We start from the raw sequence: 25,869 nt of genomic DNA, 5'->3' as shown, positions 1-25,869 counted from the left end.
CACATAGATACACACACACGTCACATTTAAATTTTTCTAGGACCCCTTTTAGCTTTGATTACGTCCCACAATCGCCATGACATCGTTCAGTAAACCTTTTCCAATCAGAGTTGCATTCATTTTCACCAATATTTTGTATTGATGATGTGAGAGTCGGACCGCTGAGCCAAGTTTTCTACAGCACATCCAGGTCTGGACTCAATCCGCATGTGAAAATTATGTCTTCTGCTCCCTGAACCACTCGTTAAAAGTTTGAGTTGAATGAATCCTGGAATTGTAATCTTGGAATAAGCCTGTGGCATCGGGGAAGGTAATTGATGGAATAACCTGGTCATTCAGGAAGTCAGCCGACTTCATACATTGCTGAACTTAGACCTGAGCAACTGCAGCAACCCCAGATCACAGCACTGCCCCCACAGGGTTGGAAGGTGAGGCATGATGGGGGCATCAATTCATCCGCCTCTCCTCTTACCCTGATACCCTCATTAGTCTGGAACTGTGGGTAAAACTTGACTCAGATGACATGACCCTCTTCATTGCTCCAGCCTCCAATCTTTATGCTCCCTTGCATATATTAACGCGTTTTTTTCTTTTTACCCGATTAGCCTCACTGATAAGTGGTTCTGTCAGCCTACATGGCTGTTTACTCCCAATCCCGAGTATAAATGCCCTTACTTCCACTGTTAAGCATAGTAGTGAAGTCGATAATATGATTCTTCTGAATTGGATTAACATCTTTTTCCACAAAAACAGGATGTGTGTACCAACATGGTTGTTAAAGAAATGCTACTCACTGCATCATAGTCATGCAGTATTTAAACGGGAGGCTCGTACCCATTTGCTGACTTAAATCCAGGTAATGACTTAAAAAAAAAAAACAACCACCAACGGGCAGTGTATTTTGACTTCATTGAGTTAAACCTTTTTCTTTTTTTAAGTCAATCTTTTTCAAATGCCAAATGTGACATCCTTGCTTTTGAAGCTGTGATTTTAACCCTATCATGCTAGATGTATAATATTTGACACATTCATTTCTAAAGTTCTCTGCACCACCTCAATAATGACAAAAAAAAAAAGTTGTATACAATTAAAAGAAGCTGTTAAAAGACTAAATTGTGGGCCTTTTTAATTTCAATTTATAACAAACATTTAATTTCTGTACATTTCCCCCCCATTGTCAGGCATTACATGGGTGAGATGTTACAAAAAAAAAAAAAAGATAATAAAAATCAAGCACCGGCCCTCCAAAGAAAACATTTAGAAAAACACTAGAACAATTGGAGGCCCGTATCTCAAACTGTACCAGGGAAATCTAGAAATACAAGGTTGGTTCAGTTCACCAACTGTCTTACATTGTTCCTTCTGGCTTTGTTTGAAGGCATTGAAGATGTTTACGAGGGTGAAGTGGTCGCCCTCCGGGTGCTGGAACTTTCTGTGACACCGAGCCGCCTCGTGGGTCAAGCCAGCAGACGGCTCCAGGAAGCAGCTCGGTGCTAAAAGGACAAACACCAGTCAGCATAGCAGAGCAGGAAAACCTCCCGCTGTCATTCTTATAGGAGACTTTAAGCTGAGCAGGTGGGGGACACGTACCGGATAACATGGCTGTGATTGTCAGCATCTCACTGACACAGTCAAACTCGCAGGATGCCAGCAGAGCTTTGGCCATCTGAGGATCCAGAGGGATTTCAGACATGATGATGCCAATTTCAGACAGGTTGCCATCATCATCTAACGCGGCGAGGTAGTCCAGCTCCTCCAGCGCCTGCATCAAGCCCTCCGGATCTACAACAAGGAATGAAACGGCAACAATCTGTACCACTCCTGTATTTCATTCCCTTCCGCCCTTCCTTTTCAGATCCGAAAACGAGCGTCAACATTATTCACTTCCAGTTCGAGTCCAACAAGAAGGAAATGGCTGCAGTTTCTCCACCGACCACCGGGGGCAGTCTCCAAAAATGAATCAGTCTCCATGGCCCGTCGTGTAAAAATGTCAGACTTTGCAACAGAAACTTTACAGCCTGGTTCAAAGAACTGTTACAATCTCCATAGCTAGATTTCACACCCATGACTCCTGTGCAGGTGTTGATTTTTTTGTTTTTGTACCACTTCATTTATTATGAAGCAAAAAATTAAGGGGCATGTACAGGGCCAGTGGCTAGCTAGGGTTGCCACCTTTCAGAAATAGAAATAAGGGACGCCCTGATTTCAGCAGCGCAGGAGCCAAAAAAAAGCCCCTAAACTTCTAAACTGAATAAAAATGTGTTTATTTTATATGAAAAAACAAAATGCTTTGATTTAAAGTTTAAAGTGCTTTAATAGCATTGAACTTTCATGACTGTACAGACAGCCAGCCATACTAGCAACTGAAATATCCTCCTATGCTCTGTATGTCCACATCAGCCCAGATGTAATATAGCCTACAGGTGAAGAATATGGTGTAAAAGTTAATTTATTTCAATAATTCAACTAGAATATGGTGTAAAAGTTAATTTATTTCAATAATTCAACTAGAATATGGTGTAAAGGTTAATTTATTTCAATAATTCAACTAGAATATGGTGTAAAAGTTAATTTATTTCAATAATTCAACTAGAATATGGTGTAAAGGTTAATTTATTTCAATAATTCAACTACAATATGGTGTAAAAGGTTCATTTATTTCAATAATTCAACTAGAATATGGTGTAAAAGTTACTTATTTCAATAATTCAACTAGAATTTGGTGTAAAGGTTCATTTATTTCAATAATTCAACTAGAATATGGTGTAAAAGTTAATGAAAATACGGTACAAATCGCGTCCTGTATTAGTTCAATACGGGACGCAACATTTTTTTCCTCAAATAAAGGACAATTCCGTATTTTACGGGACGGGTGGCAACCCTATGGCTAGCTGTAATCACTTTTGCTACCCAGCACATAACACTGCATTTACTTTAAATCTGTCAATAAAGACCTTAAAAAAACCTCATAAGATTTCACATTTTAAAGATAAGTTTACTAACAGACTGGTGGGACTGGCTGGGTTGGCCTGCAAGGGTCCGAAGATGAAGCTTAGCTCAGAACAGGAAGCTTGGGACAACAGAGCATCGGCAAAGGGTCGACTCTGATTTTTCCACCGAAATTACATTTAAACAGGAGGTCCTTTCTCTCTCCTGTGATTTTTCTGTCTCTTGTCCCTTCTTTCTTGCAATGACACAGTCCCTAAAGTGACTCATAGTTGTCACAAGAGACGACCGGGATGAGTTTCCATGGTTACCTGCTGATAGAAGGGACAGGAAACCACACAAGCAGGACGATACCTCCAAAAAGTAATCAAGTATTCCTTCAAATGAAACTGAAACTACTGCCCTTTTCCACCTAAAAATCTCTTTTGTAAAAATTTTACATTTTTGGCTTTGTTGGTGTTGTATGAACGTTATGATTTCCCACTCGTGTCATAAGAAAGGATTAGTGAGCAGATGTTAGATCATGAGAATGACGATGCATTCCTTCATCCATAAAAATACTGCACTCTTTAACATATAAGCTAACTTGTACACCCCACAAGCTGAATATGTTGTGTTATTTCTATTATGCAATAGCTCATAGATATCGCATTAAACCTGGCTGCTACTTCGGCTGCATTGTAATTTTCCGGCGCAGCACTAAACTGGAAGTGTTGTGTAATCATTAATGAGGTGCCCTCTTTTAGCCTGCTCTGCTCATGTCAGGGTGGGACCGATCTCAGACAATGGTTTCTTGCTGAGCTGTCAGCTCACTTTAACCACGGATGACTGGACCAAAACAACTCCACCGGGCAAGTTCACCCGTACTTCCTCCAGCCAGAAAACCTCCCTCGCACATATCTTTGGCTGCGTTTTAGGGGCGTGCCATTGATGTGAACCAGCAACACGGGGCGAAAAAATGTTTGCTTTTGTCCTCCGTTTATCGCGGTTCAGCACTTTACCTGGCCTGTCGATGAAATGGCACTGTCCGAGGCCTGCTATCTCCATCCTCTTCAGGAAGAGAACTGTTGGTGTAATGTTAGAGTCCAACATCTGTGGGGGGGTCTCTGCCTGTTGCAGGCTCGCCTCTGGATACAGGCGGAAACATTTCCCTAGAAAAGACAATTAACAAAATACAAAACATCATAGACATTGTGCTTCAGACAGAATCCTTCCTGCTGACGAGGGACCACATACCTGTTGCTGCACACAGCTGCTTGCGGAGATCTGCCTGGCATCCACTTATGGGCTGAGGCGTCTCAGAGTTGGCCCTCACTCTTGGATTGTAAACCTACGAGCAAAAGCCAAAAAAAAAAAAAAACGATTCACATCAGCAGAATGTTCTTTTACACTTGAACTTTCTCGTAGAAAATTATTCATTACCATTTTTTTCTGGACCCCGGTGTCAACAACAAAGTTGACAGACTCCACAGTGCACCAGGCGTCTTCTCCTTGCTGGGTAGAGAGGAACACCCTCCTGGACTTGGTGGGGACGGCCTCCTCGCTCAGAGCGGGAACCGGTCCTTGCTGGCTCGGGCACAGGACCACGGGCACGATTTGGTCCAACTTCCCTCCCAACCTGGAGCTCTCACTCTGAAGGATATTGCAAGCGCTGTAGACCTCCTGCAAAGACAGTTAAAAAGGAAGATTTGAGCTTTGATTTGTAATTTATTTATTTCAAAACAGTGACAGTGCAAAAAAGAGACATTAATCTTGTACAAGAGAATATGCATTGTGCCAGGTTGTAACAGTTTGCTATTTTCCACCTGTAGTCCCTGGGCAGGTTGATGGAATAGTACATAACAATTAGTATCGAAAAAATAAGTAAAAGAGCAGAACAAAGCAAAGAGAGAATAGATGAAATAGATACATAGAAACATGGAAGCAGATTCAACAGAGCATGGGATCAGTCAGATGTTTAAAGCTAGGCTGCGCCCAACACACACACACAACACACATAATGTATACACACTTGTCTTGACAGTAACCAACGCTTGGGAAGATGTGAGAAGGTGTGGGGACTTCTACATGAAATAATGTGGGTTGGCAGAGTATTTGTTCGAGTCATTGCAACACAGGAAAATGATGACTTCCCAAATGCAGTTCTGCGTTGGGGTACACTACACTCACCCCCTGTAACAGATCTGGTTGTTCGTGTTGACTTCTCAGAGCAGAGAACAACACATTTTTTCAAGGGGGGAGCTGCAGCATTACGGATAATTTTAAAAAGTAAGACATTTGAGTGCTTTATCAGATTCTCAAAATTTAAAATTTCATATTTGTGATGCAGGATAGGATTCTTCATAGGCATAGGAAATCTTAAACAAATTCGATCCCAGCAGGTCCCCATTATGCATTAAATGCAAAAAGGAGATTGGTACCTACATACACTGTTTCTGGGAATGTCCCAAGATTGCTAGATTTTGGTCCTATGTGGCTAAGGAATTGAGTTCAATTATGAAGTCTACTATCTGTAAAGATCCTGGACAGTTTCTATTAGGGCTGCCGTCAAAATTTGGAGTATTGGATCCTGGTAGAGCCAAGCTACTTAGTAAGCTTCTCTGCGTAGCTAGAAAATGCATTCTGTTCAATTGGATTCGTGAGAAACCTCCATCAGTAACCCAATGGTATAGAGAAATCTACACAGTTCTTCCGATGGAAAGACTCATAGACCATTTGCCCAGGGATCTATCTGCCTTGATTTATAAAGGAAGCGATTCTTTGGATTTTAGACCCCCAGCTGTACTCTTGCAGTTTACCTTCTGATGTGCTCGGTGTGTGCTGTGTGTACTACACAATATAACTTTTTTTAATCTACACAGTAACTGTGGTGTATCTATAGATGTGTCGATTGCCCTTTTCTTTTTCCTTTTCTTTTCGTTTGCATTGTATTCTGTTTTTGATTTATACCTTTTATGTTAATACTGAAAATCAATAAAATATTATTATGAAAAAAAAAATTCAAATTTGTTGATCCACTTTGAAAGCTTTGCCACGATCTTGTACCTCATCCGACGCGAAGAACACGACCACGTCTCCGCTCTCTTTGGTCCGGTGGATCTCCAGCACCAGCCTCAGGGCTGAGTAGAAGTAGTCTTTGCTGCTGGTGCTGCTGTGCACCACCTCAGCAGTGCAGGGGGACTCCAGGCTGACGAGCGGGACGCCGCCGTAGTGTCTCACGAGCTTCTCCGTCATGGGCGGGACCGTGAAGACCACCACCCTGAGCTCAGGCCTCTGCAGCAGGATGTCCTTGAGGAGACCCAGGAGTACGTCCGTGCTCACCGTCCTCTCGTGGGCCTGGTCGACGAGAATCACCCCGTAGCGCTCCAGGAAAGGGTCTGACATCATCTCCCTCAATAACATATCGTCAGTGAGGTACCTGATGATGAATCACAAAACAAGGGCTGTGTGAGTTCTGCTGAGCGGTGGAAAATAATGTCAATACCTCACCGGCAAGAACGTTTAAAGTGAAATACTTCAGCTGGAGCTGGTAAATCTTTTTGACAGTGAAGAAAAAAAAAAGCTTCAGACGAACAGAGTGGACGGTATCGACGCTCTGCTGCTGGTGTGAAGCGGAGCGAGTAAAAGCTTGTCAACAAACCTCAGAACCGTGTCAGAGGAGCAGCAGGTCTCCAGAGGGATGGTGTAGCCCACTTCGTGGCCTATGTTCACATCCATTTCATCAGCCACGCGCAGGGCCAGATCTACGGCCTGCTGCCTGCTGGGCTGAGTGCACACCACCATGCCATGCCGGTACTGAGCAGACAGGCAGAACTCTGCACACCACTGAGGGATCTGGAAGGAAATAATCGCCCCACGTCAGTCATGACTCACACTGTTAGCCTCCACAGTAAAAACAATACCACAATAAATTCAAACAGCAATGTGTTTCCTTTGTTTTCTCAGGGGCGAGCCCCCTCTCAGGATTATCCCAACAGCTTTTGTTAAAGCACACAGCCAAACTTGTGACAGGAGATATCCTATGGTATTATCGTGCATAATGCAAAATTGCTTTGGCAGCATGTGGCGGCTCCAGCGGATCAGGACTTAGCAGCAGGAGGTCCCCTCTCAGTCCTGCTGGAGCCTTTGAGCAGGTGTTTCTCAATCCTGGTCCTCGTGGGCCCCTGTCCTGCATGTTTTAGATGCTACCCTGCTTCAGCACACCGTGATACAAGTACCTGTGTCATCAACAGAGCTGTGCAGACCTTGGTGACAAGCTAATGCTAATTTCAGACGCGTGCAGCCTTCTCCTGTGAGAAAAGTGATTGAGGGTGAAGAAGTTGAAATAGTTGAGTCTTACAAATATTTAGGCACTATTATTGACAACAAACTGTCATTTGGGAAAAATTCAGACTCGCTATATAAGAAAAGCCAGCAGCGCCTTTTCTGTCTCCGAAAACTTTCCAAATACCAGGTCGATTCTTCCCTGATGTCTATGTTTTATCGTTCTTTCATCGAATCTGTCATCACTTTTTCTTTCATTTGTTGGTTTCAATCTTTAAAAGTCAAAGACAGAAACTTGCTCAATAAGGTTGTCAGTCTAAGCAGTAAAATCATGGGGTCGGCTCAACAAACATTACAAGATCTTTATAACAAACAGCTGATCAAGAAGGCAAACTCCGTATTGTCTGATTGCTCACATCCCTTACATCAACAGTTTCAGTTTCTACCATCAGTTACTGCTTAGACTCCCTTTTGCAAAGACAAACCGATATAAACACTCCTTTGTTCCCTCCGCTATTGTTCTTTTAAATGCAGGAAGGAAAAGGTAGTGGGGGAAGCTTAGGTCTATACTACTATTGTAATTTATTATGTATATTTTATGTATATTTACCCATCGTGTGCTTCTCTTGTCGCGAAACTAATCGCCCCCTTGGGGACAAATAAAGTCATTGATTGATTAATGAGGAACATTAATTAGAATCAGGTGTGTTGGTGCAGGGAAACATCTAAAACATGCAGGACAGGGGGCCCACGAGGACCAGGGGTGAGAAACACTTTGAGCATGCAGGTGGGAGCGTGGACGGCCTCACGGGGACCAAACCACCACATCTGCTGAGCTGGACAGGTTCTCATCACACCAGCATGCCAATGCTGGAGCTCATGGGTCTTTAGGAGCAAATTCATTCAAGAGGAGATGTTTTCATCATCTTGATTGAGGATTCTGAATTAAAGATTTTTCTTTTTCTTCTGTTTTTGGGGAAAGGGCCTTCAAAGCATTTGCACCCTCGTCCTGGTATAAATTACAGAGTCATCTTAAATTGGATCATTTCCCAAGTTTGGTAGATTTTAAAGCTAGGATCAAGGTCTATCTGACTACTGAATGCACATGTTCTTTTATCAAACAATGAGTGATTATGCTGTAGTGATGTGATTGCCAAACTGTTTTAGCTATTTTTTATGTCTCTTTTGTTGATGTTGTTCAATGTGTAACTGATGTGGACTTATTGTGCTGCCTTCTTGGCCAGGACCCCCTTGCAAAAGAGATTTTAATCTCAATGGGATTATTCCTGGATAAATAAAGGTTAAATAAAAAATAAAGACGTGGCAGCAATGTTGTGGTATTTTTAAAATATGAAGAGGTAAAACTTCTTCCACACAATCTAAAGTTGAACATGCTCACAATCATTATTATAACAAGTTCAATAGTGTGAAGTTTTCAATAGTAAACTCTCAGATTCAGTTCTAAAAGCAGATTGACACCAGTGCCCCTCTCACCTGTGTACTCCTCCCCGTCGTTGCGGTTGCAGACACAATAAGGAGCTGGTTGTTCAGCAGAGCATCCTCAAACTGACACTTAACCTTCCACACGGCCAGAGTCTTCCTCTCTTTTAATAATTTGTAGTAACGAGAGGAAAAGGGCAACCCGTCGAAGCGATTTAACTCCAGATCATCCCCAAAGCCAACCGAGTCTTCTCCCGGACTGTCCTCGCCGTCAGAGAAACTGTCCGGCTCTTCTGAGGGATGTTCCGTCGACATGACACTGGCTTTCTCTCTCTCCTTCGTGTGAAATCTAAGGTTGCTATCACTCCGGCATCAGCTCCGTTCAATTAAATTCGGACACGAAAAGACTTGTTTGGACGACATCGCTTATTTTTCGAGTACCTGAATGAAATAGATGACGAAAGCAAGGCTGTTTCCAAAGTTTGTGTGCGTCCTGCAGCGGGTTTGCTGCGCAGTAATTGCGCACCGGTGCGTAATTGCGCACCAACGCGCCCCCGCACGTGTTCACGGCTGGAGAGAGAGATCCGTGTCATAATCTCCCGAATATGATGGAAACACTCACGTGTGAAGTAGTGCTTACTCACCGTGCACGTTCCCAGCTGAGCAGCCTCCTCAAAATAACCTACAGGAATGCTTTATGGGGGGTGACTGCAGCCTCCCTTCAGGAATAACAGACACAGTCCAGTAGGATGTCAATTACGATCATTCCATTTTAGCCTATATGTTATCTGAGGTGATAATATTCAGGAAAATCCAGAAAATCGTAATGGAAATTGCAAACGGAGAGATCTTGGAAGCAGATAACGTGAAATTAGAATTGCTTAATTTAAATGATTTGGTAGTTATGTGGGTTTTGGTTGAGATTCTCTGCCTTTAAACAGCAAAAACATTTATTTATATATATATATATATATATATATATATATATATATATATATATATATAGGCTACAGTACTCGAGTTGTAAAAAAAATCAGGGGGGATGGTGGATTTTATCATATGGGGACAGATCATTTGTGTTGATTACAAATAATGTAATATATTACAAATAATAGCACTGACCAAAACACCTGCAGAAATACTGCAGGAATGACATAGCAGCAGTTAAATGCAGCCTTCTGTAAGCTTTAAATATCCACTGGGCTTACATCAAATACATCAAAACACAACAATAAAAAACAGTTTTCTGAACTTATCAATATGACTCTGTCCTTCACAGGATAAGTAAAATGGATCACTGCAAAAACTCAAAATCTTAACAAGAATATTTGTCTTAGTTTTAGTTAAAATGTCTCATTTTAGTAAAAAAATCGAATAACACTTAAAACAAGACTCATCACTGGAAAAAACAACAAATTTCACCTGTTTCAAGTAGATTTTCACTTGAAATAAGTAGAAAAATCTGCCAGTGGAACAAGATTGTTTTGCTCGTAATAAGAAGATAAATCTTGTCCCACTGGCAGATTCTCCTACTTATTTCAAGTGAAAATTTACCTGAAACAGGTGAAAATTGTCACATTTTTTTGGTGTTATTTTTCTGGTGATGACTAAATGTTGAAATAGCTGTAAATCCACATTCATTGATGAAATGACATAAGGGATGGAAAGGAGGGATGGCAGTTTTACAGGGGGGATGATTTGGACCGTTTTTATTTCAGGGGGGGGGGTGCCATCCCGAGTACTGTATATATACATATACTGTATGTATACAATACAGACCAAAAGTTTGGACATACTTCCCCATTTGTTTGAATGAGAAGGTGTCCAATCTTTTGGTCTGTACTATACAGGACTGTCTCAGAAAATTAGAATATTGTGATAAAGTTCTTTATTTTCTGTAATGCAATTTAAAAAAAAAACAAAAATGTCATACATTCTGGATTCATTACAAATCAACTGAAATATTGCAAGCCTTTTATTATTTTAATATTGCTGATTATGGCTTACAGCTTAATAAAACTCAAATATCCTATCTCAAAATATTAGAATATTTCCTCAGACCAAGTAAAAAGAAAAGATTTATAACAGCAAAACGAAATCAAACATTTGAAAATGTCCATTAATGCACTCAGTACTTGGTTGGGAATCCTTTTGCACGGATTACTGCATCGATGCGGCGTGGCATGGAGGCAATCAGCCTGTGGCATTGCTGAGGTGTTATGGATGCTTCAAAAGCGGCCTTTAGCTCATTTGCATTGTTGGGTCTGGTGTCTTTCAGCTTCTTCTTCACAATACCCCACAAAGGGGTCAGGGGAATTGGCAGGCCAATCGAGGACAGTAATACCATTTACTGGTGGTTTTAGCACTGTGGGCAGGTGCCAGATCATGCTGGAAAACGAAATCATCATCTCCATCGAGCTTTTCAGCAGACGGAAGCATGTAGTGCTCTAAGATCTCTTGTCTTGGTACACATCTGCATTTGCTCTGGACTTGATGAAACACAGTGGACCAACACCAGCAGCTGACATGGCTCCCCAAACCATCGCTGACTGTGACTGGAACTTCACACTGGATTTCAAGCAACTTGGATTTTGCTTCTCTCCAGCCTTTCTCCAGACTCTGGCACCTTGACTTCCAAATGAAATACAAAACTTGCTTTCGTCTGAAAAAGAGGACTTTGGACCACTCTGCAACTGTCCGGTGCTTCTTTTCCATAGCCCAAGTCAGACGCTTCTTCCGTTGTCTTGAGTTCAGAAGTGGCTTGACCATGGGAATACGGCTCTTGTAGCCCATTTCCCGGACACGTCTGTGAACAGTGGCTTTTGATACCTGGACTCCAGCTTCAGTCCACTGTCTTTGAACTGTCAAATTCTGGAAGCGACTCTTCTTCACAATGCTGTTGAGGCTGCGGTCATCTCTCTTGGTTGTGCAGCGTTTCCTGCCACATTTCCCCCTTCCAACAGACTTTTTGTGGATGTGCTTTGAAACTGCACTCTGTGAACAGCTTGCTCTTTGAGAAATGTCTTTTTGTGTCTTCCCCTCCTGATGGAGGGTGTCAATGATGGTCCTCTGGACAGCAGTCAGATCAGCAGTCTTCCCCATACTTGTGATTTAGTTTACTGAACCAAGCTGAGTGTTTTTCAAGGCTCAGGAAACCCTTGCAGGTGTTTCGAGTTAATTACACCATTCAAGTGATTAGTTGAATACCCGACTAGTATACTTTTTCATGATATTCTAATATTTTGAGATAGGATATTTGAGTTTTCTTAAGCTGTAAGTCATAATCAGCAATATTAAAATGATAAAAGGCTTGCAATATTTCAGTTGATTTGTAATGAATCCAGAATGTATGACATTTTTGTTTTTTTAATTGCATTACAGAAAATAAATAACTTTATTACAATATTCTAATTTTATATATATATTTATATATATATATATATATTGTGTGTGTGTATATATACATTTGTGTAGAACTAATGAGAGCAAGACAGAGAGCTAAAGTTCAGTAACAACAAATGTAGTCAACAAGGAGAATGAGATGAGGGATGACAAGAACATCTCTCCTCACCACTGTCTGTCTGCTCCGGGGGAGAGGAGAGTGGAGCAGGTCAGGTCTCGTCAGCAGGGTGTCATCTCCAGAATCAGCAGACTGCTGCTCTCAGCAAGGAGTCCTGAGATAAAGGTGCAGGAGAGCTTCTCCTGGAACAAATCCGGCAGGTAAGCATGTCCAGTGTAAGCTTTCTCTCACTTATTCTACCCTAAATATTCCTTATCCCATATGTCCTTCCCACTCTTTAGCATCATCAACCCAGTCCTCTTTAACTGTCAACCCTTTTTCTGTGTTTGTATTAAACTGTGGAGTATTTTGGGTCAGCTGGAGAATTATTAACAAATCCTAAACATTAGAAATTAGACTATTCACATGCACTTTATCATCCTGATTTCAAGACTTTTCTAGGTATTGATCACTTTCTGGTTTTGATAAGAGCCGGTTATCTGGTTTTATGGTTAGCTCATCCTCTGATGAGTCATAAGACTTATGTGGTGTCCATGTAAACAGATCTGTGTTTAAAACCTTGTTCCAGCTTCAGAAGCTGCAACCGAGACATACTACCTTCTGGGTGATGCTTCAGTGTGATTAACCTCATCACATGCTCAGGGAAATCCAGTATTTCCTATCTTTTAAAACATGCCTTTTCTGCTTTTGCACTTTCACTGAATCGGGTTGTCTTGCAGGACTTCTGGAGTTGATTATATTGGTACTTTCTCTTAAGTGAAGAATCCTTCTTCTGTACACACATAACCCCACTATTTTGATGCAAGTGTGTCCAAACAAGCCACAACCAAATCTTTAACTGTTGTCTAGATGATCACCTGGCTTTCCTCTTCTTGAAAGTTAGCGGTTTGCACCTTTTTGACATGAAGGTATGGTTTGATTATAATCGCGACAATGATACTCCCACCTTCTCCAGAGTATTCTTGACTTCTGCTGATGTCATGAAGAGGGTTTTCTTCCCCAAGGGAAGGATTCTGGGATCATCAGCTTCAGTTGTTTTTGATGAACCTTCCAGACCTTCTGATGTTGTTGATCTCTTGTGTTTTTTCTTTAACAATGACTTGGCCAGACCAAAGGTTTCCGGTATCCCTCTTAGATTTATGATTTTATTTTTGCAGCATAATGGTAGTTTCATATTTGTAGCTTTAGCCAAACAGCTGTCAAATTCTAACCAAATACCTGATATCCACCCCAGAACTTTTATCTGTTTCATTTGTCTTGAAGTAAAGAAGGAATGGACCCCACTTGGACTTAACTGCAAGTCCAGCTCTGAAATGCTACGGTAAATTATTTTTGTTACCATTAGTCGTTCAATTTTTTCGGTGGCAGTTTGTTTCAAGTATAAAAGACAACTGAGGGTCCTGGCCAGAATGTTATTACATGAACATACAGAGCAATCGTGTTTTAAAAACTAAATACCGCATAAATTTAATTTCTCTTTGCACATGCGCATTCTGGGTATGACGCAAAGAAAACCCCACAAATGTTCCTCTGAGTTTTAAAAACTGTTTTACTAATACTGCTTGTGTGTTCAAAATACCATGATTTGACAATGAGACACTTTGATTTTGTCTTTACATATGAAGTATCAAACAATAGTAAACTTTTCCATGAAAATGTGTTCACCTGTAACACAAAATACAAAAAAAAAAAAAAATACAGAATGCTGACTAATACTATGTGGACAGAGCATTGGAAAAGCAAAGTAAACAACGCAAGTGCATCAATATAAAGATACGAGTATCAAAAGTAACAAAGATCCATCCATCCACAAAGGTCCGATCCATACCGGCCGTCGTGGAGAACAGCTGTGTCTATCGCAAATGTTGCTCAGTGTGAACATATATGCTCTTGCAAGCACGTAAAACATCAATTTATGATGGATTTATCATCCAGACGATACATTGGAGTTAAAAGTACAATAAAACCAGCCAAGGTGAAGGTAAAAAACTAAAACACAAAGAACAATGACCTGTTAGTCATGGATGACTGGTGGCTTGGTGGCCAATGGACATTTAATAACTGTTTAACTTCACAGAAGAAGAGATGTGTCCTTTTTCGAGTGAAACTGTCCACACGTCAGAGGAAAAAGTGATGTCAAGTCCCCGTTTGGACTTCGTAGCCAGACGGCTTCTGAGCGCAGTCCTGGCTGGATGGGTCCCTGGCGCAGAGCGGCATCAAGTCTGCCTTCCAGAGTGATGTGTGCCCTCTGGACCTCGAGTCATTTCAGGTGTCTTCAGTTCATTCCTCAGCGTGCACTTCCTTGAACAGAGATTCTCAGGTTTTGCTGGCAAACCGGTTCATTTTCTGTCGTGTAGATGAAAAGCGAACAGGCCGGCGCTTCATCCCACGACGCCTTTGTATTTTTTTCTGTCGTTGTTTCAAGTCTCGCCAGACTGGCTCGAAGATGCTACAGAGAGCGATTCTCTTCATCCGTCATTGCACAATACTCTTTTTTTCTTTTTTTTAATTCTACATGCAGTATAGAAAATAAAACCATGACACAAAGGCTTCCCTTTGAAACATTTTGCAGGATCATTTCTGCAATCACAATTTCACAGATTTGTTTTTCTTTTATTTCTGTCAATCCCAACCAGAAAGATCGCTCGATATGAAAAAAGTGAGATTAAAAAAATGTTGCTACCGTGTAGTAAAAGTGTCTGGCACAGTGCACTGGGTGGTAATAAATACAGAATATAAATACTTTACATGTACCTGAGCTCAGACTCGTAGCACCATTCAGAGACAGAGCACCAAAAAGGGACACGGCAAATCTTCTGATTCAAAACTCAGAGATGCCACCATCTTTTTAAGGTTTTCAGAGTTTTCATAGTGCAAATTTTCTGCGGATCACTGCGGACGTCCCTTCTGGCCAAAGTCTCAGCTCCTGTATTTAACATTGGTGATTATGCAAGGCTTTGGTAGTGTTGGAGGTTGCTTGGGACTCCGTCTGCAGAGGGGGAAAAGTGACAAAAAAAAAAAACACGTCAGCGATGAGAGCTCCAATTTTAATTGATGAAGATGAATGTGTGCGGTGAACTTGGCGGCTCACTTGTTGGCGTGTGGGACAGGGCAAGCGGTTCTGGGAACGACGGGCACTGGGGGAGGCCTGCAAACAGATGCCGACCTCTGGACCGTGGCGTGGCCCTGCAGGACGGAGGGACTCCGCACCGGACGAGAGCTCCTTGGATCAGCAGGGAGAGGTTTCTGAGGAGGACTGGGCTTCTCCAACTCCTGTGAAAGGGCACAAACAGTGATGTAACAGGGTTTATACAGCAATCCTTATGTTAAATTTAATACCAATTTAATACCTTTTTCACTACCTTCAGATTTTTTTTAAAAACTGTCGCAACATTAAGTGTTAATCACGGACCTTTTAACATTAATACAGATTTTGACCTATAGAACACTATACAGAACAGATTTATAGACTCATTGATGTTGACCAGATGTTTCACATTTATTTCACTTTGTGAATGGCAATAAAATAGACTGCTTAAAATGTAAAAAATAATACCAATTTAAAAAAAATAATACCTCTGACAGTGAATTTAACACTTTTAATGGCCTTAAATTTGGCAATTTTCATTTATCACTTTTTAATACTTTTTAAAACCCCGCGGAAACCCTGTGTAATGACGGATAATCTCCACCAGGGGGCACTAACACACTGCCTGTTAAAGACGTCTGCTTTGCTTGTCCAACCCTATCAGCCTTCAGGGTACCCCGGTCTCAGCAACACATGAGAAGAGCAGTCATGTGGTTTTAATCTTTTCTAGAAAAGTGATGTCAGGACAAAGGCTTTGTCTCCTTTCACCCTTCATTTTCTGCTTGGCTCCAAAAACAGCAACGAGAACAGATCTGCAGGGCTGAACCCCAGACTTCACGCTGATCACCAATATTGTCATGCAAAGAAAAAATCCAGGTGGAGCGCCATCCAAATACAGGGAAACAGCACCAAACAGCGCTGAAACGAAATGCAATCAAATATAAATAAGCAAGCTTTATGAAAGATGATTAGCTGACACCAAATGTGACTGCAGCCCCGGCTAAGCATGACCGAGCCCTAATCTCCGAACCTGAGGGCGAAGCAGTGCCTCGTGCCCCCAGCTCACAGCTCCCACTTATGCTTTATGTCATTTGTCAACGTCTTGGAGCTGCCAAACAGCTGTGAAGGATACCGTTAGTGAAGTCTGCAGCCAGAGGGAATCATTTTCACATTCTGACACTGAATAGCAGCAGCTGAAAGGGTCGACTTCCGAAAGTCAAAACATTGCCAAGAGCTGCTGCACGGCACCTGTTGAACGGGTATCTTTAAATAGAGGAAGCTTTGTGGAAATAATTACTGCTTTACTGATTTAATTGCTTCTGGAATTCTGAAGCATAGGTAATCCTTTTTTTTTTTTTTTTTTAAAAGGTGCATTTTGCTTTATATTATTTAATGTCTGCATCATATCAATCTGTCAACAATCCAAATCTCTCCAGCAAATACATTTTTTTCCCAACTTTCTCCTTCTGCTGTCACTATTTTTTCCACCAACAGGTCCCACGGTAGCGAGAATAAGTTGATGAAAAAAAACTCACAGTTGAGTCCAAAATTATCCTTACTTATTACTCTTGTCCAAATTTGGTCCAGTCAGTTTTTAAATCATTTCTTTTGGCCGCAACAGAAGTTAAGTAAATACAAATGGACAAAATATTGCGTTAGAGGCTTTGATGATTGATTTGAGGCCTCCCATTTGCCATGACAACCACCAAATAGTTCCTCTATCTGCACATTTCTTGCGAGTCTCCACGAGGATTTTGGACCACCCCTCTTCAGTGATGATCTCCAGATTTTTCAGGAAGATTTCCCTGCCATCGCCCTTGTTTTTGGTTCCCTGCAGAGTCTGGATGGGATTTTGGATCTGGATTCTGACCAGGATGATGGGAAGGAAGTCATCCTGCCTCAAAGATCTGGAGATCATCAGAGAGGAGAAACATGGGAAACCAATTCCAGCTTTAATCCCATCCTACTTGTGTGGAGTGTAACGTTGTCCCTGTGCCTCCACAGTCCAAAAACGTTGATGTAAGGTAGACGGGTGATTGTAGCGTGGTGAAGCGTCTGTAGCAATCAGTGTGAGCGTGTGTAGTGTGTCTGTGTGTGGCCCGGTGATGGACCGGTGGACCGCCCCAGGTGTACTCCGTCTTTCGCCCGGTGACAGCTGGGATCGGCTCCGGAGCCCCTGCAACTCTGAACGGGATAAGGTAGGGTATGCAGAAATGCATAGATGGACAGATGACTTCATTTTCAGTGCTGCTCTTTAGGAATGAACTGCAATCCCTTCCAGTACATTGTGCAGTCATGTGAGAAGAAACTTTATACGCTCAGTTTTAAGGTTTTACAGTTGAGGATCTTTGAAGGAAAATACAAGCTCAGATAAGTAACACATGGCATAATACACCCTCGCTGCTTCCAAAGGAATTAAGAGCGTTAGTAGCATCCAGGTGTTGCTAATTAAATACATCTGATGCGTTGATCATCGGCAGGTGTGAGCGTCTCCATAGACGCTGCAGCAGTCTGCTAGTCTGGAGGATTCCGGTGTGTTACTGAGGAGTTGTGACATCAGCAACGAGGTTAGATAAGCAACCGCGTGCTCATCAATCTGGGAAGAGCTATTAGGACATTTCCAAACGATTCCCTTGTTTTACAACGACAGAAACGTTTGTGGTCTATTATCATTACTACAACTCCCTCTTCCTCCATTAATATTTTCGCAATTTTTTATATCTTCATTGACTTTTTAAGTATTAGGGCTATGTGCAAGGCAAGACACACTTTATATTCCTAAAATGGGTACTCCCAGTACCATAAAACTGTCATTGCTGGTATTTAATTAATGTAATATGTATTGAGTATTGTGCATTTAAAATAGCACTTTATATTTACTGTGCAATCGGGCAATCTGCAATATAATTACGCACCTAACACTTCAGCACTCTGCACTTTAATCAGCCCTTTGATATCTAATTTTAGCATTTAATATTACTGAAATTCGTATGGTCCCCTGACCCTTGGCCTGTATGTTTCATGATCCACTATACTTTTCATTGTTTTTGCTTTTCTTTTCCTTTTCTGTCCTATTGTGTTCTTAAGGACACGTTTTCTCTCTTGTAATTGCTCCTCCTGCCTACTGGCCATGGAAGCTAACTGTTCTACTTGTCGTTACTGTTGTTTTATTGATTTTATTATTTTATGTTGTTGACATTAACCTGCCGAAGGGACTAAAGATGAAAATTAGCCGTTGGCTATATTCTTGCATATTTACATGTATATGTTCATTAATATGTATTGTCCCTGTTATAAATAAAATAAACTCTAAACTCTAAACTCTGTGTGTCATGGTTAGATCGTGTAACGTTCAGGGAAATCGTGAAAACCACGAATCCCCCCCCCCCACGAAAAAAAAATCAAGATCTGCGCTTCAGCTCTACAGGCTTGAGTTAGCGTGTTCAATGTCATGACAGCACAGTTTAAAGCGTAGCTCGTCGGGAAGGCTGCCGGGACGTTTCACTTCTCTTCAGAGAGCGTGGCAGCGCGGCTCAGGTTTTTCTAAATTACATCTGAAGGAACCACAAGACTTTTGGCAATAATTCTCGTCGGATAGATGAGACCGACGTGGAGATGTTGGGTTTGTTCCCGCTGCCAGATTTGTTTTTCCACATCAACTTCAGTTTGAGCTTTTTTTCTGTGTTTTGTCAATCTCTTTCTAAACTTTTTTTCTTTTTTTTTTTTTTTTAACTTGGCCTATTTTGCACATAATTTTCTGCAATGTGATTGGATCACGGCTATTTTCTACGAATTATACTGACATCAACGCAACGAGACACGGTTTCAGTCGTACCAGCTATCAACTGTTGGTTTATTTACGAAGCTGCTCTGATCTCATTTCTGCTCGGCTCTAATCAGCAACTAAAACACTGATCACCTGAAACCTCGTGAAATTGTCTCTTGCTTTCTCTTTTTTTTGACTTTCTGCCTCAAAGGGTGCGAGCCATGTCAGTTAAAAGCCAAACAAAAATCTTTGAGAGGTAACTCCAGGGTAACTCGAATTTTCATAACCTTGCAAAGCCGCGACTAAACTCCGTGGACCAGTAATGGCGGCGGGTTTACCACTCAAGTGAGTTGCTGCCTCCACCTTCTCTGCAGGTTTTTCTCCCATTTTTATTATTCATGTGCCGTGTTTTCTTGCACGAACTCCTGGGCTGACCTTGCCATTTTCGGAGACCGTGTATAACTGTGAACATGCCTGTACTTCAACAACAAGCATCAAAGTGCAGCGAACATCATCATCATTCCCTGGCGCGGGTCTTACCGAGTGTAAAGGTCGGGAAACATTTCTCCGCACGCAGCGGTGAAATAACATCATCAAATAGCATGTTTGCAGCGGAGGAAAACAGGACATCCACTCACCATGACCATCCTGCAGGAGTTGTGGTGTGACGCGGCGCGAAAGGACGCCCCCCTGGGTGCGACCTGCACGTGAGGTGGAGGGGCTCGGTGGGGCGGCGGGGCCGGGGGTCTCAGCTGGCGGGGCCCCGGGGAGAGGGACAAGGTGAGAGACAGCGGGACTGGGTGGCTGAGGTGAACCGGAGGGCACTGGGGGAGTCTGAGCAAGCTGTGGGTGGAGTAGGGGCCCGGCGGGAGCCCTGCGTCTGGCCCCCGCTGAGGAGACTGCAGAGAGATGAAAGTCAGACACAGACGAGTCAGTCAGTTAAACCATCTGCTTCCTGTCAGAAACAGTTGTGTAAAACTCCTCCTCTCCTTCTGCCGACCTTCCTGATATTGTCAAAGACACGAATAAATCAATCAGTCTCATTTTTGCTGCTCGGAACATCTTTGGGAGGGTGGGGGGGGGGGACCAAAAGTGTCCCGAAAGTGCCTGTTTGGCCCCGATTTTAAAATCTGACACAGCCAAACAAGACCACACATGCTCTGATTGAGAGAGTCCTGTCACTGAATGGAGCCAAAATACGAGTCTGCCTTATATTTAGACCCCTGCCAGATGTGCTCAGCTTAAACAAACACAACATAATGCATACAAAAGTACACACGCATGCACTCATGAGCCAGTTTAACACAGCGGCTGACAACTGGAAAATGACCTCACCTGCACTGTGCACACATCAAACAGCCCTACATCCTTTCTCTTCTTACCAAATCAAAACCACATGTTGCTAAGTGAAAACACCAACCTCCCTGCTAAAGCACATCAGCATGCGTGGCTCTTGTGCCACACACTGAAACACAAACGCCATCATCCCTCACCGAGCCGCTATCCATCGGATCGCTTCCTATTACGAACCGTGTCGGGGCAGTAATGGAATGGTTAAGGCATATGGCGATGTGGGAACGCAAGTCATTACAAGGGGGGGAAAAAAAGCCCTCTCTTTCTTGCAATTATCAGCAACAAAATGAATGTAGGTGTCAAGATAACAGCTCCATCCACACTCTTCACTGGGGAAACATGCAAATGAATCAATTTCTCTCCGAACAATCAGCTGCTGATGACAAGAAATGCATTCAAGTGTCCTGCAGACCGCTCGCTTCCAGACCGCATTATCGCTGCCTCCTCCGCACGCTCAAGTTCAGAGGGATCCTTTAATGGGATTTGAAGAAGCTGCCATCTGTGTAAAAACAACACGCCGATTCCAGCTGAAAGTGACTTGGGGGGAGCTGCTGCCATGTTCCAGCAGTTGTTGGAGTCAGTTATTGTACATAAGTCCTCTTTACTTGCACGACATGTCTATTGGTGCTTTTGTGAGGCGGCTGTCGGACGCAGGTGCGTGATCTGAGGATCGGAGGTAGTGACCTTGAAGATGGTGGAACCGTGCGGCACAGGCGGGGCGGGGCGGGATGGAGATGTGCTCGCTGAAGGAGGCTGGTTTGGAGCCTGCGGTCCGCTGATTGCAGCGGTTTCTGATCTGTAATAAAAAGGGAAACCACATATCTCTAATAAAAAAAATATTACCATATCAACCATCTGTCAGTTGAACGCTGTGGAATCAAAACATTAAACACCGTGAATGATTTCACAGTGGGACCATTTGGTAAAACCTATGCACTCAATTTTCACCTCTCTCAGGCCCCGTTTACACGGAGCAAAAACGGTGGAGTTTTCATGCGTTTTGGCCGTTCGTTTACACGAAAACGGAGGTCAAAGCCCCCAAAAACGATCATTTCTGAAAACTCCGGCCAAAGTGGAGATTTTCAAAAACTCAGTTTTCACGTTTGCGTCTAAAAAGAGAAAACGGAGGAAAACGGAGATTTACGTCACATTATGCGACAGAAACGTCACCAGCAGCGTCATGAGTGCGACCTGTGTTTACAATTTGTTTGGCCACCGTCAATATTTTATTTTATTTTACCTGTTTTATATTCTCTCGACTCTCGTTCGGTCTTGGAAGTAAAGCCTGAATTATGGTCCCACGTTAAATCGATGCAGAGGCTACGGCGTAGGGTACGCGGCGATGCGTGCCGTACGGTGTGCGTCGCCGCGTACCCTACCCTACTATAATCAGCCTTAACTGGAAGTTACACATGTCATTTGTTGATGTTTTTTCCAGGATTCTGATCGGCTGGCATGACGTTAACAACGTTTTCATGCGGGTCCGTGTAAACGAGGATATTTTTGAAAACGTAGAGGGGAAAATATCCGTTTTTGTAAATACCCGGCTACGTGTAAACGTGGCCTCATACCCCCCCCCTACTTACAGAATCTGGTGCATGGAGAAGAAAACAAGGGATGTTTATAAATGACTAAAATCACCTGAGCTTTTCAATGGGGTTCTTTTTACTGGTGAAGAGCAGGCCCAGCAGAGCTTTCCTCTTGATGCAGACGATCAGAGCCGCTCCCAGCACGGTGAGAAGCGCCACCAGGATGCCCGCTGTCAGACTCCCGACATCTGATCACAAACACACCGGAAAATGAAAGGACATCTCGTGACAATGCTGCAGACCTGGACCGAGTCAAAATGTCTGCAGATTTCTCTCTCACTGTTTTTTTTGGAAACCTTATGCCTTTTAAAATTTAATGTCTCTATTTTACTACTCAACCATTTCCACCCTGGGGTTACCTGCTCTTGTCTGTATCTGCTATAAAAACCTTAAAAAGATGAAACAGAAAAACCAAACTAAACGTTTTTTGCGCGTGGCACATTAACAGAAGATGCCTAAATGGATTTAGCACTTGTGGTCCATTTGTGTTGACACAACCTCCGATATTCAGAACACGTTCAATAACATTAATGTGATTCATTGTTATGAGACTGTTATTTAGTGTCTAATTGAACAGCTGTGATCTTGCAGAGGTAAAAAAATATGGATTTTCCAATCTGTCTTTAGCCTGGTTATAAAAATAAGAAGATTTAGTGCATTTCTGAGTTTCCTCAAGTGTGTTTTTATCCTTAAAGCCTAAAGGCTGTTCAAGACTTCATGGTTAGGAACCTGTTTCAGACTGAATTTGAGAATGTTTTCTCAGCTGAAAGATTAAGAAAATAACCTGGGGCTTAAAGAATTAAAGGCGACATATAATGTTGTTTTTTTCTGTTACTTCAGACACCATAATACATTCTGAAGAGTGGAATATATTTTGGTGTCTGAAGTGACTACAAATTCAAAAACTTTGAGAAAAAACTAGCTTCTTTGTTTGTGGCTATCAAAGTCTGAAAAACTGTAGTTTTGTGTTCACATTTGCAGGGTACTGTGACATCACAGACCCAGATCGTTTTAACACCGCCACTCCACCTTTGTATCCACCTCATTTCACATCTTGCTACATTTTTGTGGGTCTGAAATAGGAAGCACAAAGCTGTAGCGCCGGTTTGAAAGGAGGAGAGGAGAGGGCTGGAGTCGAGCTGAGATGGTAACTCCACCCCTTTAAACCAGCTACTATTAAACAAGCTAAACATTTGAGGTTAAAAAGGTTCTTTTGCACTTTATCTTTGTGGTATTTTGAGCAAAACATGCAGCAGACACTTCAATAATACCTCAGAAACTTTTCAACTGTTTTGAAAAAAGGGCACCTACACAATGGGGGGTGGTTGTTTGTTTTGGTGCACTGGTTTATAGAGCAACCCCTAACCCTAACCACCCAAAAAAATAATTAAAAAAAATTATTTAAAGGAGCTTGAGGCAGGATTGAGGCAGGATTTATGAAAAAAATCCGTATACGTTTTAAGTTTTCTAGTAATAATGTCAGGTGAAGCGTTCCAAACCAAAAAGAATGAGCCCTCTAGCGTATCTCTCCTTTGCCTTGAACAGGCTGTTGCTGCAAAATGTGCTGCAATTCGGTCCCGAATTTCCCGCGCTGGGCTGCGGATGTGACGTCACATGACGCTGCACGCGTGTTCTCCCCGTTCTCCCGTGCCGGCTTCACTGTTGGCTGCAGTACCCCCAACGGCCGTCGTGGTGAAGGGTGGCGCTAGAGAGTCTCATTTCTTAAAAGGAGCCTCATGCTCCTTTAAACCACTCAAACTTAGGTCAAATTATCTCTTAGAAAAGTGTATACAATTATTTTTTTCGGTTTGTGAAAATGTTTGGAAAATGCAATAATCTAAAAAGCAGTGAATTGCCCTTTAACTTTTAATTGAATCAGTAGCTGCAAATCAGAAACTAACCCCAGAGTCAGAATGTGACTTACCGATTTTGGACTCACTGGTGTGTATTATTGGGCTTAAGTATTCCATACCTAAGACATTACAGCGACTAATATTGGAATAAAGGAGTTGTCGGTGACTGACCTGCAAGTCTGATGGGGCCGCTGTCAACGCTTCCTCCCAAACCTGCCTGGTCACAGAAGGGCGGGGCCCAGTGACCCTCACAGTGGCAGTTCTTGTTGTTGTTGCACACCTGCAGGAGGTTAAATGAACATTTAAGTGTTACGGTGCTACATTCGGGACCGAATGCAAAGCAAACGTGTGTGGGTGGTGTAATCAAAGCGGATGAAAGCATGGATGCCTTTGAGAAAGGAGAGTGGGCTGTCTTTAACCCCGAGCAAACAATTTGCATGATGTTCTGTCCTGATAGCCTGTTGCTGCTAAGCGTCTTCTGACGTCACCTGAAACTAGAAGAAGCATTGGAGGACAAAGTGATTGCACGCATCTGTGGATTCCCACAGCTCTGTGATTAAATAGCTGTCGTCCACCGAGACAAAGGAAAAGCAAGTGTAGAGTAAAGCGAGCAAAAGATCTGCAGAGTAATATATGAAAGCATGTGTTAGAGGCCGACATCTAATAAAACACTCAACAAAAAGAAAAAGTAATTCAACTCTGCCCTGAACATTGTTCTTGGGGGGGAAAAAAACCTACATTATCTGATAAAACTCAAAACACATTCAATCTCATATTTAACCACGATAAACGCGACCAGTGGAAAATTAAAAACATCGATTTGCTGAAAGAAACAGAGGTCGTCTGAAACGTCGTCGGAGTAAAAGTTGCTTGTACACTTTTTATTTTAACAAAAAACAACTAGAAATGGGTCTCCTGTGTAGTGCATACAGAACATGGAGATATTTATCTAGATATTTATCTAAAATAGGTTCTTTGCGTCCATCTTTGGAGCATTACTCAGCTCCAAAGCATTACCGCTGAGCTTCTGCAGCTGTGTTCCCTGCGTGACTGCTGCCTTCCTCGTCCATCTCTCATCATTTTCATGTCGGTTTGTTCTCCTGCCTATCATTTATATAAATACCAATATAAATATTGTGGGATTTCTTTTGACTATTCTCTGCGGTAGTTTCTAGGGAGTGTTTTTATTTGTTTACACAGTAACAGATTTGATTTAATATGTAGTGAGGAATTATTTTTCTGGTCTTTCCCAGAATGTTTCATAGGGTCATGCAGTTCTACCTTTCTCTGACTCCTGCATCTTCCTCTTTCACAGCAACCAACAGCATACCTCTTTAACTTCATCCAGAAATCTCTTTGGTCTTCCCCTTTTCCTCCTCCCTGGCAGCTCCATCTCCAGTATCCCTCTCCCAACGTATTCATTCTCCCTCCTCTTTATGTGTCCAGACATTCTCAGTCTAGTCTCTCTTACTTTATCCCCAGCACATCTAACTCTGGCTGTTCCTCTGATGTGCCTGCTCTTAATCCTACCCATCCTTGTCAAAGACATTTTTAACATCTTCAGCCCTGTTTCCTGTTTCTTGGCCAGTGCTGCTGTCTTCAGGTTTTAGAGAGGTGGCTGCCTCACTGCTGTCATGTAAAACTTTCCCTTTACTCCCACTGCAACAGTTCTATCAGAGATAAAACCAGACACCCTTCTCCACCCACTCCATCCATCCCGGAGTCTTCTTCAGCTTGTTTCTACACTCACCATTGCTATGAACAGTTGAGTCGAAGTATTTAATCTCCTTCACCTTCTTAACTTTTAATCCTTGTATCGTCACTTTTGCACATGTTTTCCCTTTCATTTACATACATGTATTCTGTCTTGCTGCGACTGACTTTCATACCAACTGTTTCACTACAAACACGATGTCATCTGCAAACATCATAGTCCTTAAAGCAGGGCCGGTTTTTGCTATGGGGAATATGGGCGACTGCCCAGGGCGCAATCCACGTGGGGGCGCACGAGCGCTCTCAAAATAAATAAAAAATAAAAATTTGCTCTGCAA

At 42.4% G+C, this 25,869-nt stretch overlaps 2 protein-coding genes across 3 annotated transcripts in view; both read right to left on the bottom strand.

Annotated features, from left to right (window-relative positions):
• Positions 1–25,869, bottom strand: part of dhx32a (DEAH (Asp-Glu-Ala-His) box polypeptide 32a) — a 141,239-nt gene that overhangs the window by 2,060 nt on the left and 113,310 nt on the right. The window contains exons 1-8 of one of the 2 annotated variants that reach the window (XM_061708240.1): positions 8,704–9,185; positions 6,587–6,780; positions 5,992–6,364; positions 4,369–4,608; positions 4,183–4,276; positions 3,948–4,097; positions 1,591–1,782; positions 1,353–1,493 (exon numbers count right to left, since the gene is read on the bottom strand). In XM_061708240.1, coding sequence (XP_061564224.1) covers positions 1,353–1,493; positions 1,591–1,782; positions 3,948–4,097; positions 4,183–4,276; positions 4,369–4,608; positions 5,992–6,364; positions 6,587–6,780; positions 8,704–8,964 — 1,645 coding nt within the window. In that variant the 5' untranslated portion in view covers positions 8,965–9,185. Of the gene's footprint in view, positions 1–1,352; positions 1,494–1,590; positions 1,783–3,947; positions 4,098–4,182; positions 4,277–4,368; positions 4,609–5,991; positions 6,365–6,586; positions 6,781–8,703; positions 9,186–25,869 lie in introns of those variants that run through there. The other variant, XM_061708241.1, reaches the window with a different exon arrangement.
• The window catches only part of LOC133418885 (disintegrin and metalloproteinase domain-containing protein 12-like), a 112,983-nt gene continuing 100,668 nt past the window's right edge, over positions 13,555–25,869 (bottom strand). The window contains exons 18-23 of the mRNA XM_061707765.1: positions 23,990–24,098; positions 22,018–22,153; positions 21,061–21,172; positions 19,662–19,922; positions 15,261–15,442; positions 13,555–15,158 (exon numbers count right to left, since the gene is read on the bottom strand). Of these exons, the coding sequence (XP_061563749.1) occupies positions 15,089–15,158; positions 15,261–15,442; positions 19,662–19,922; positions 21,061–21,172; positions 22,018–22,153; positions 23,990–24,098 (870 nt within the window). The 3' untranslated portion in view covers positions 13,555–15,088. The remainder of the gene's footprint in view (positions 15,159–15,260; positions 15,443–19,661; positions 19,923–21,060; positions 21,173–22,017; positions 22,154–23,989; positions 24,099–25,869) is intronic.

The sequence above is a fragment of the Cololabis saira genome, chromosome 19, assembly GCF_033807715.1.
Source record: "Cololabis saira isolate AMF1-May2022 chromosome 19, fColSai1.1, whole genome shotgun sequence".
In the NCBI taxonomy this organism is placed as follows: Eukaryota; Metazoa; Chordata; class Actinopteri; order Beloniformes; family Belonidae; genus Cololabis; species Cololabis saira.
This window is presented reverse-complemented; position numbering and strand designations above follow the sequence as displayed.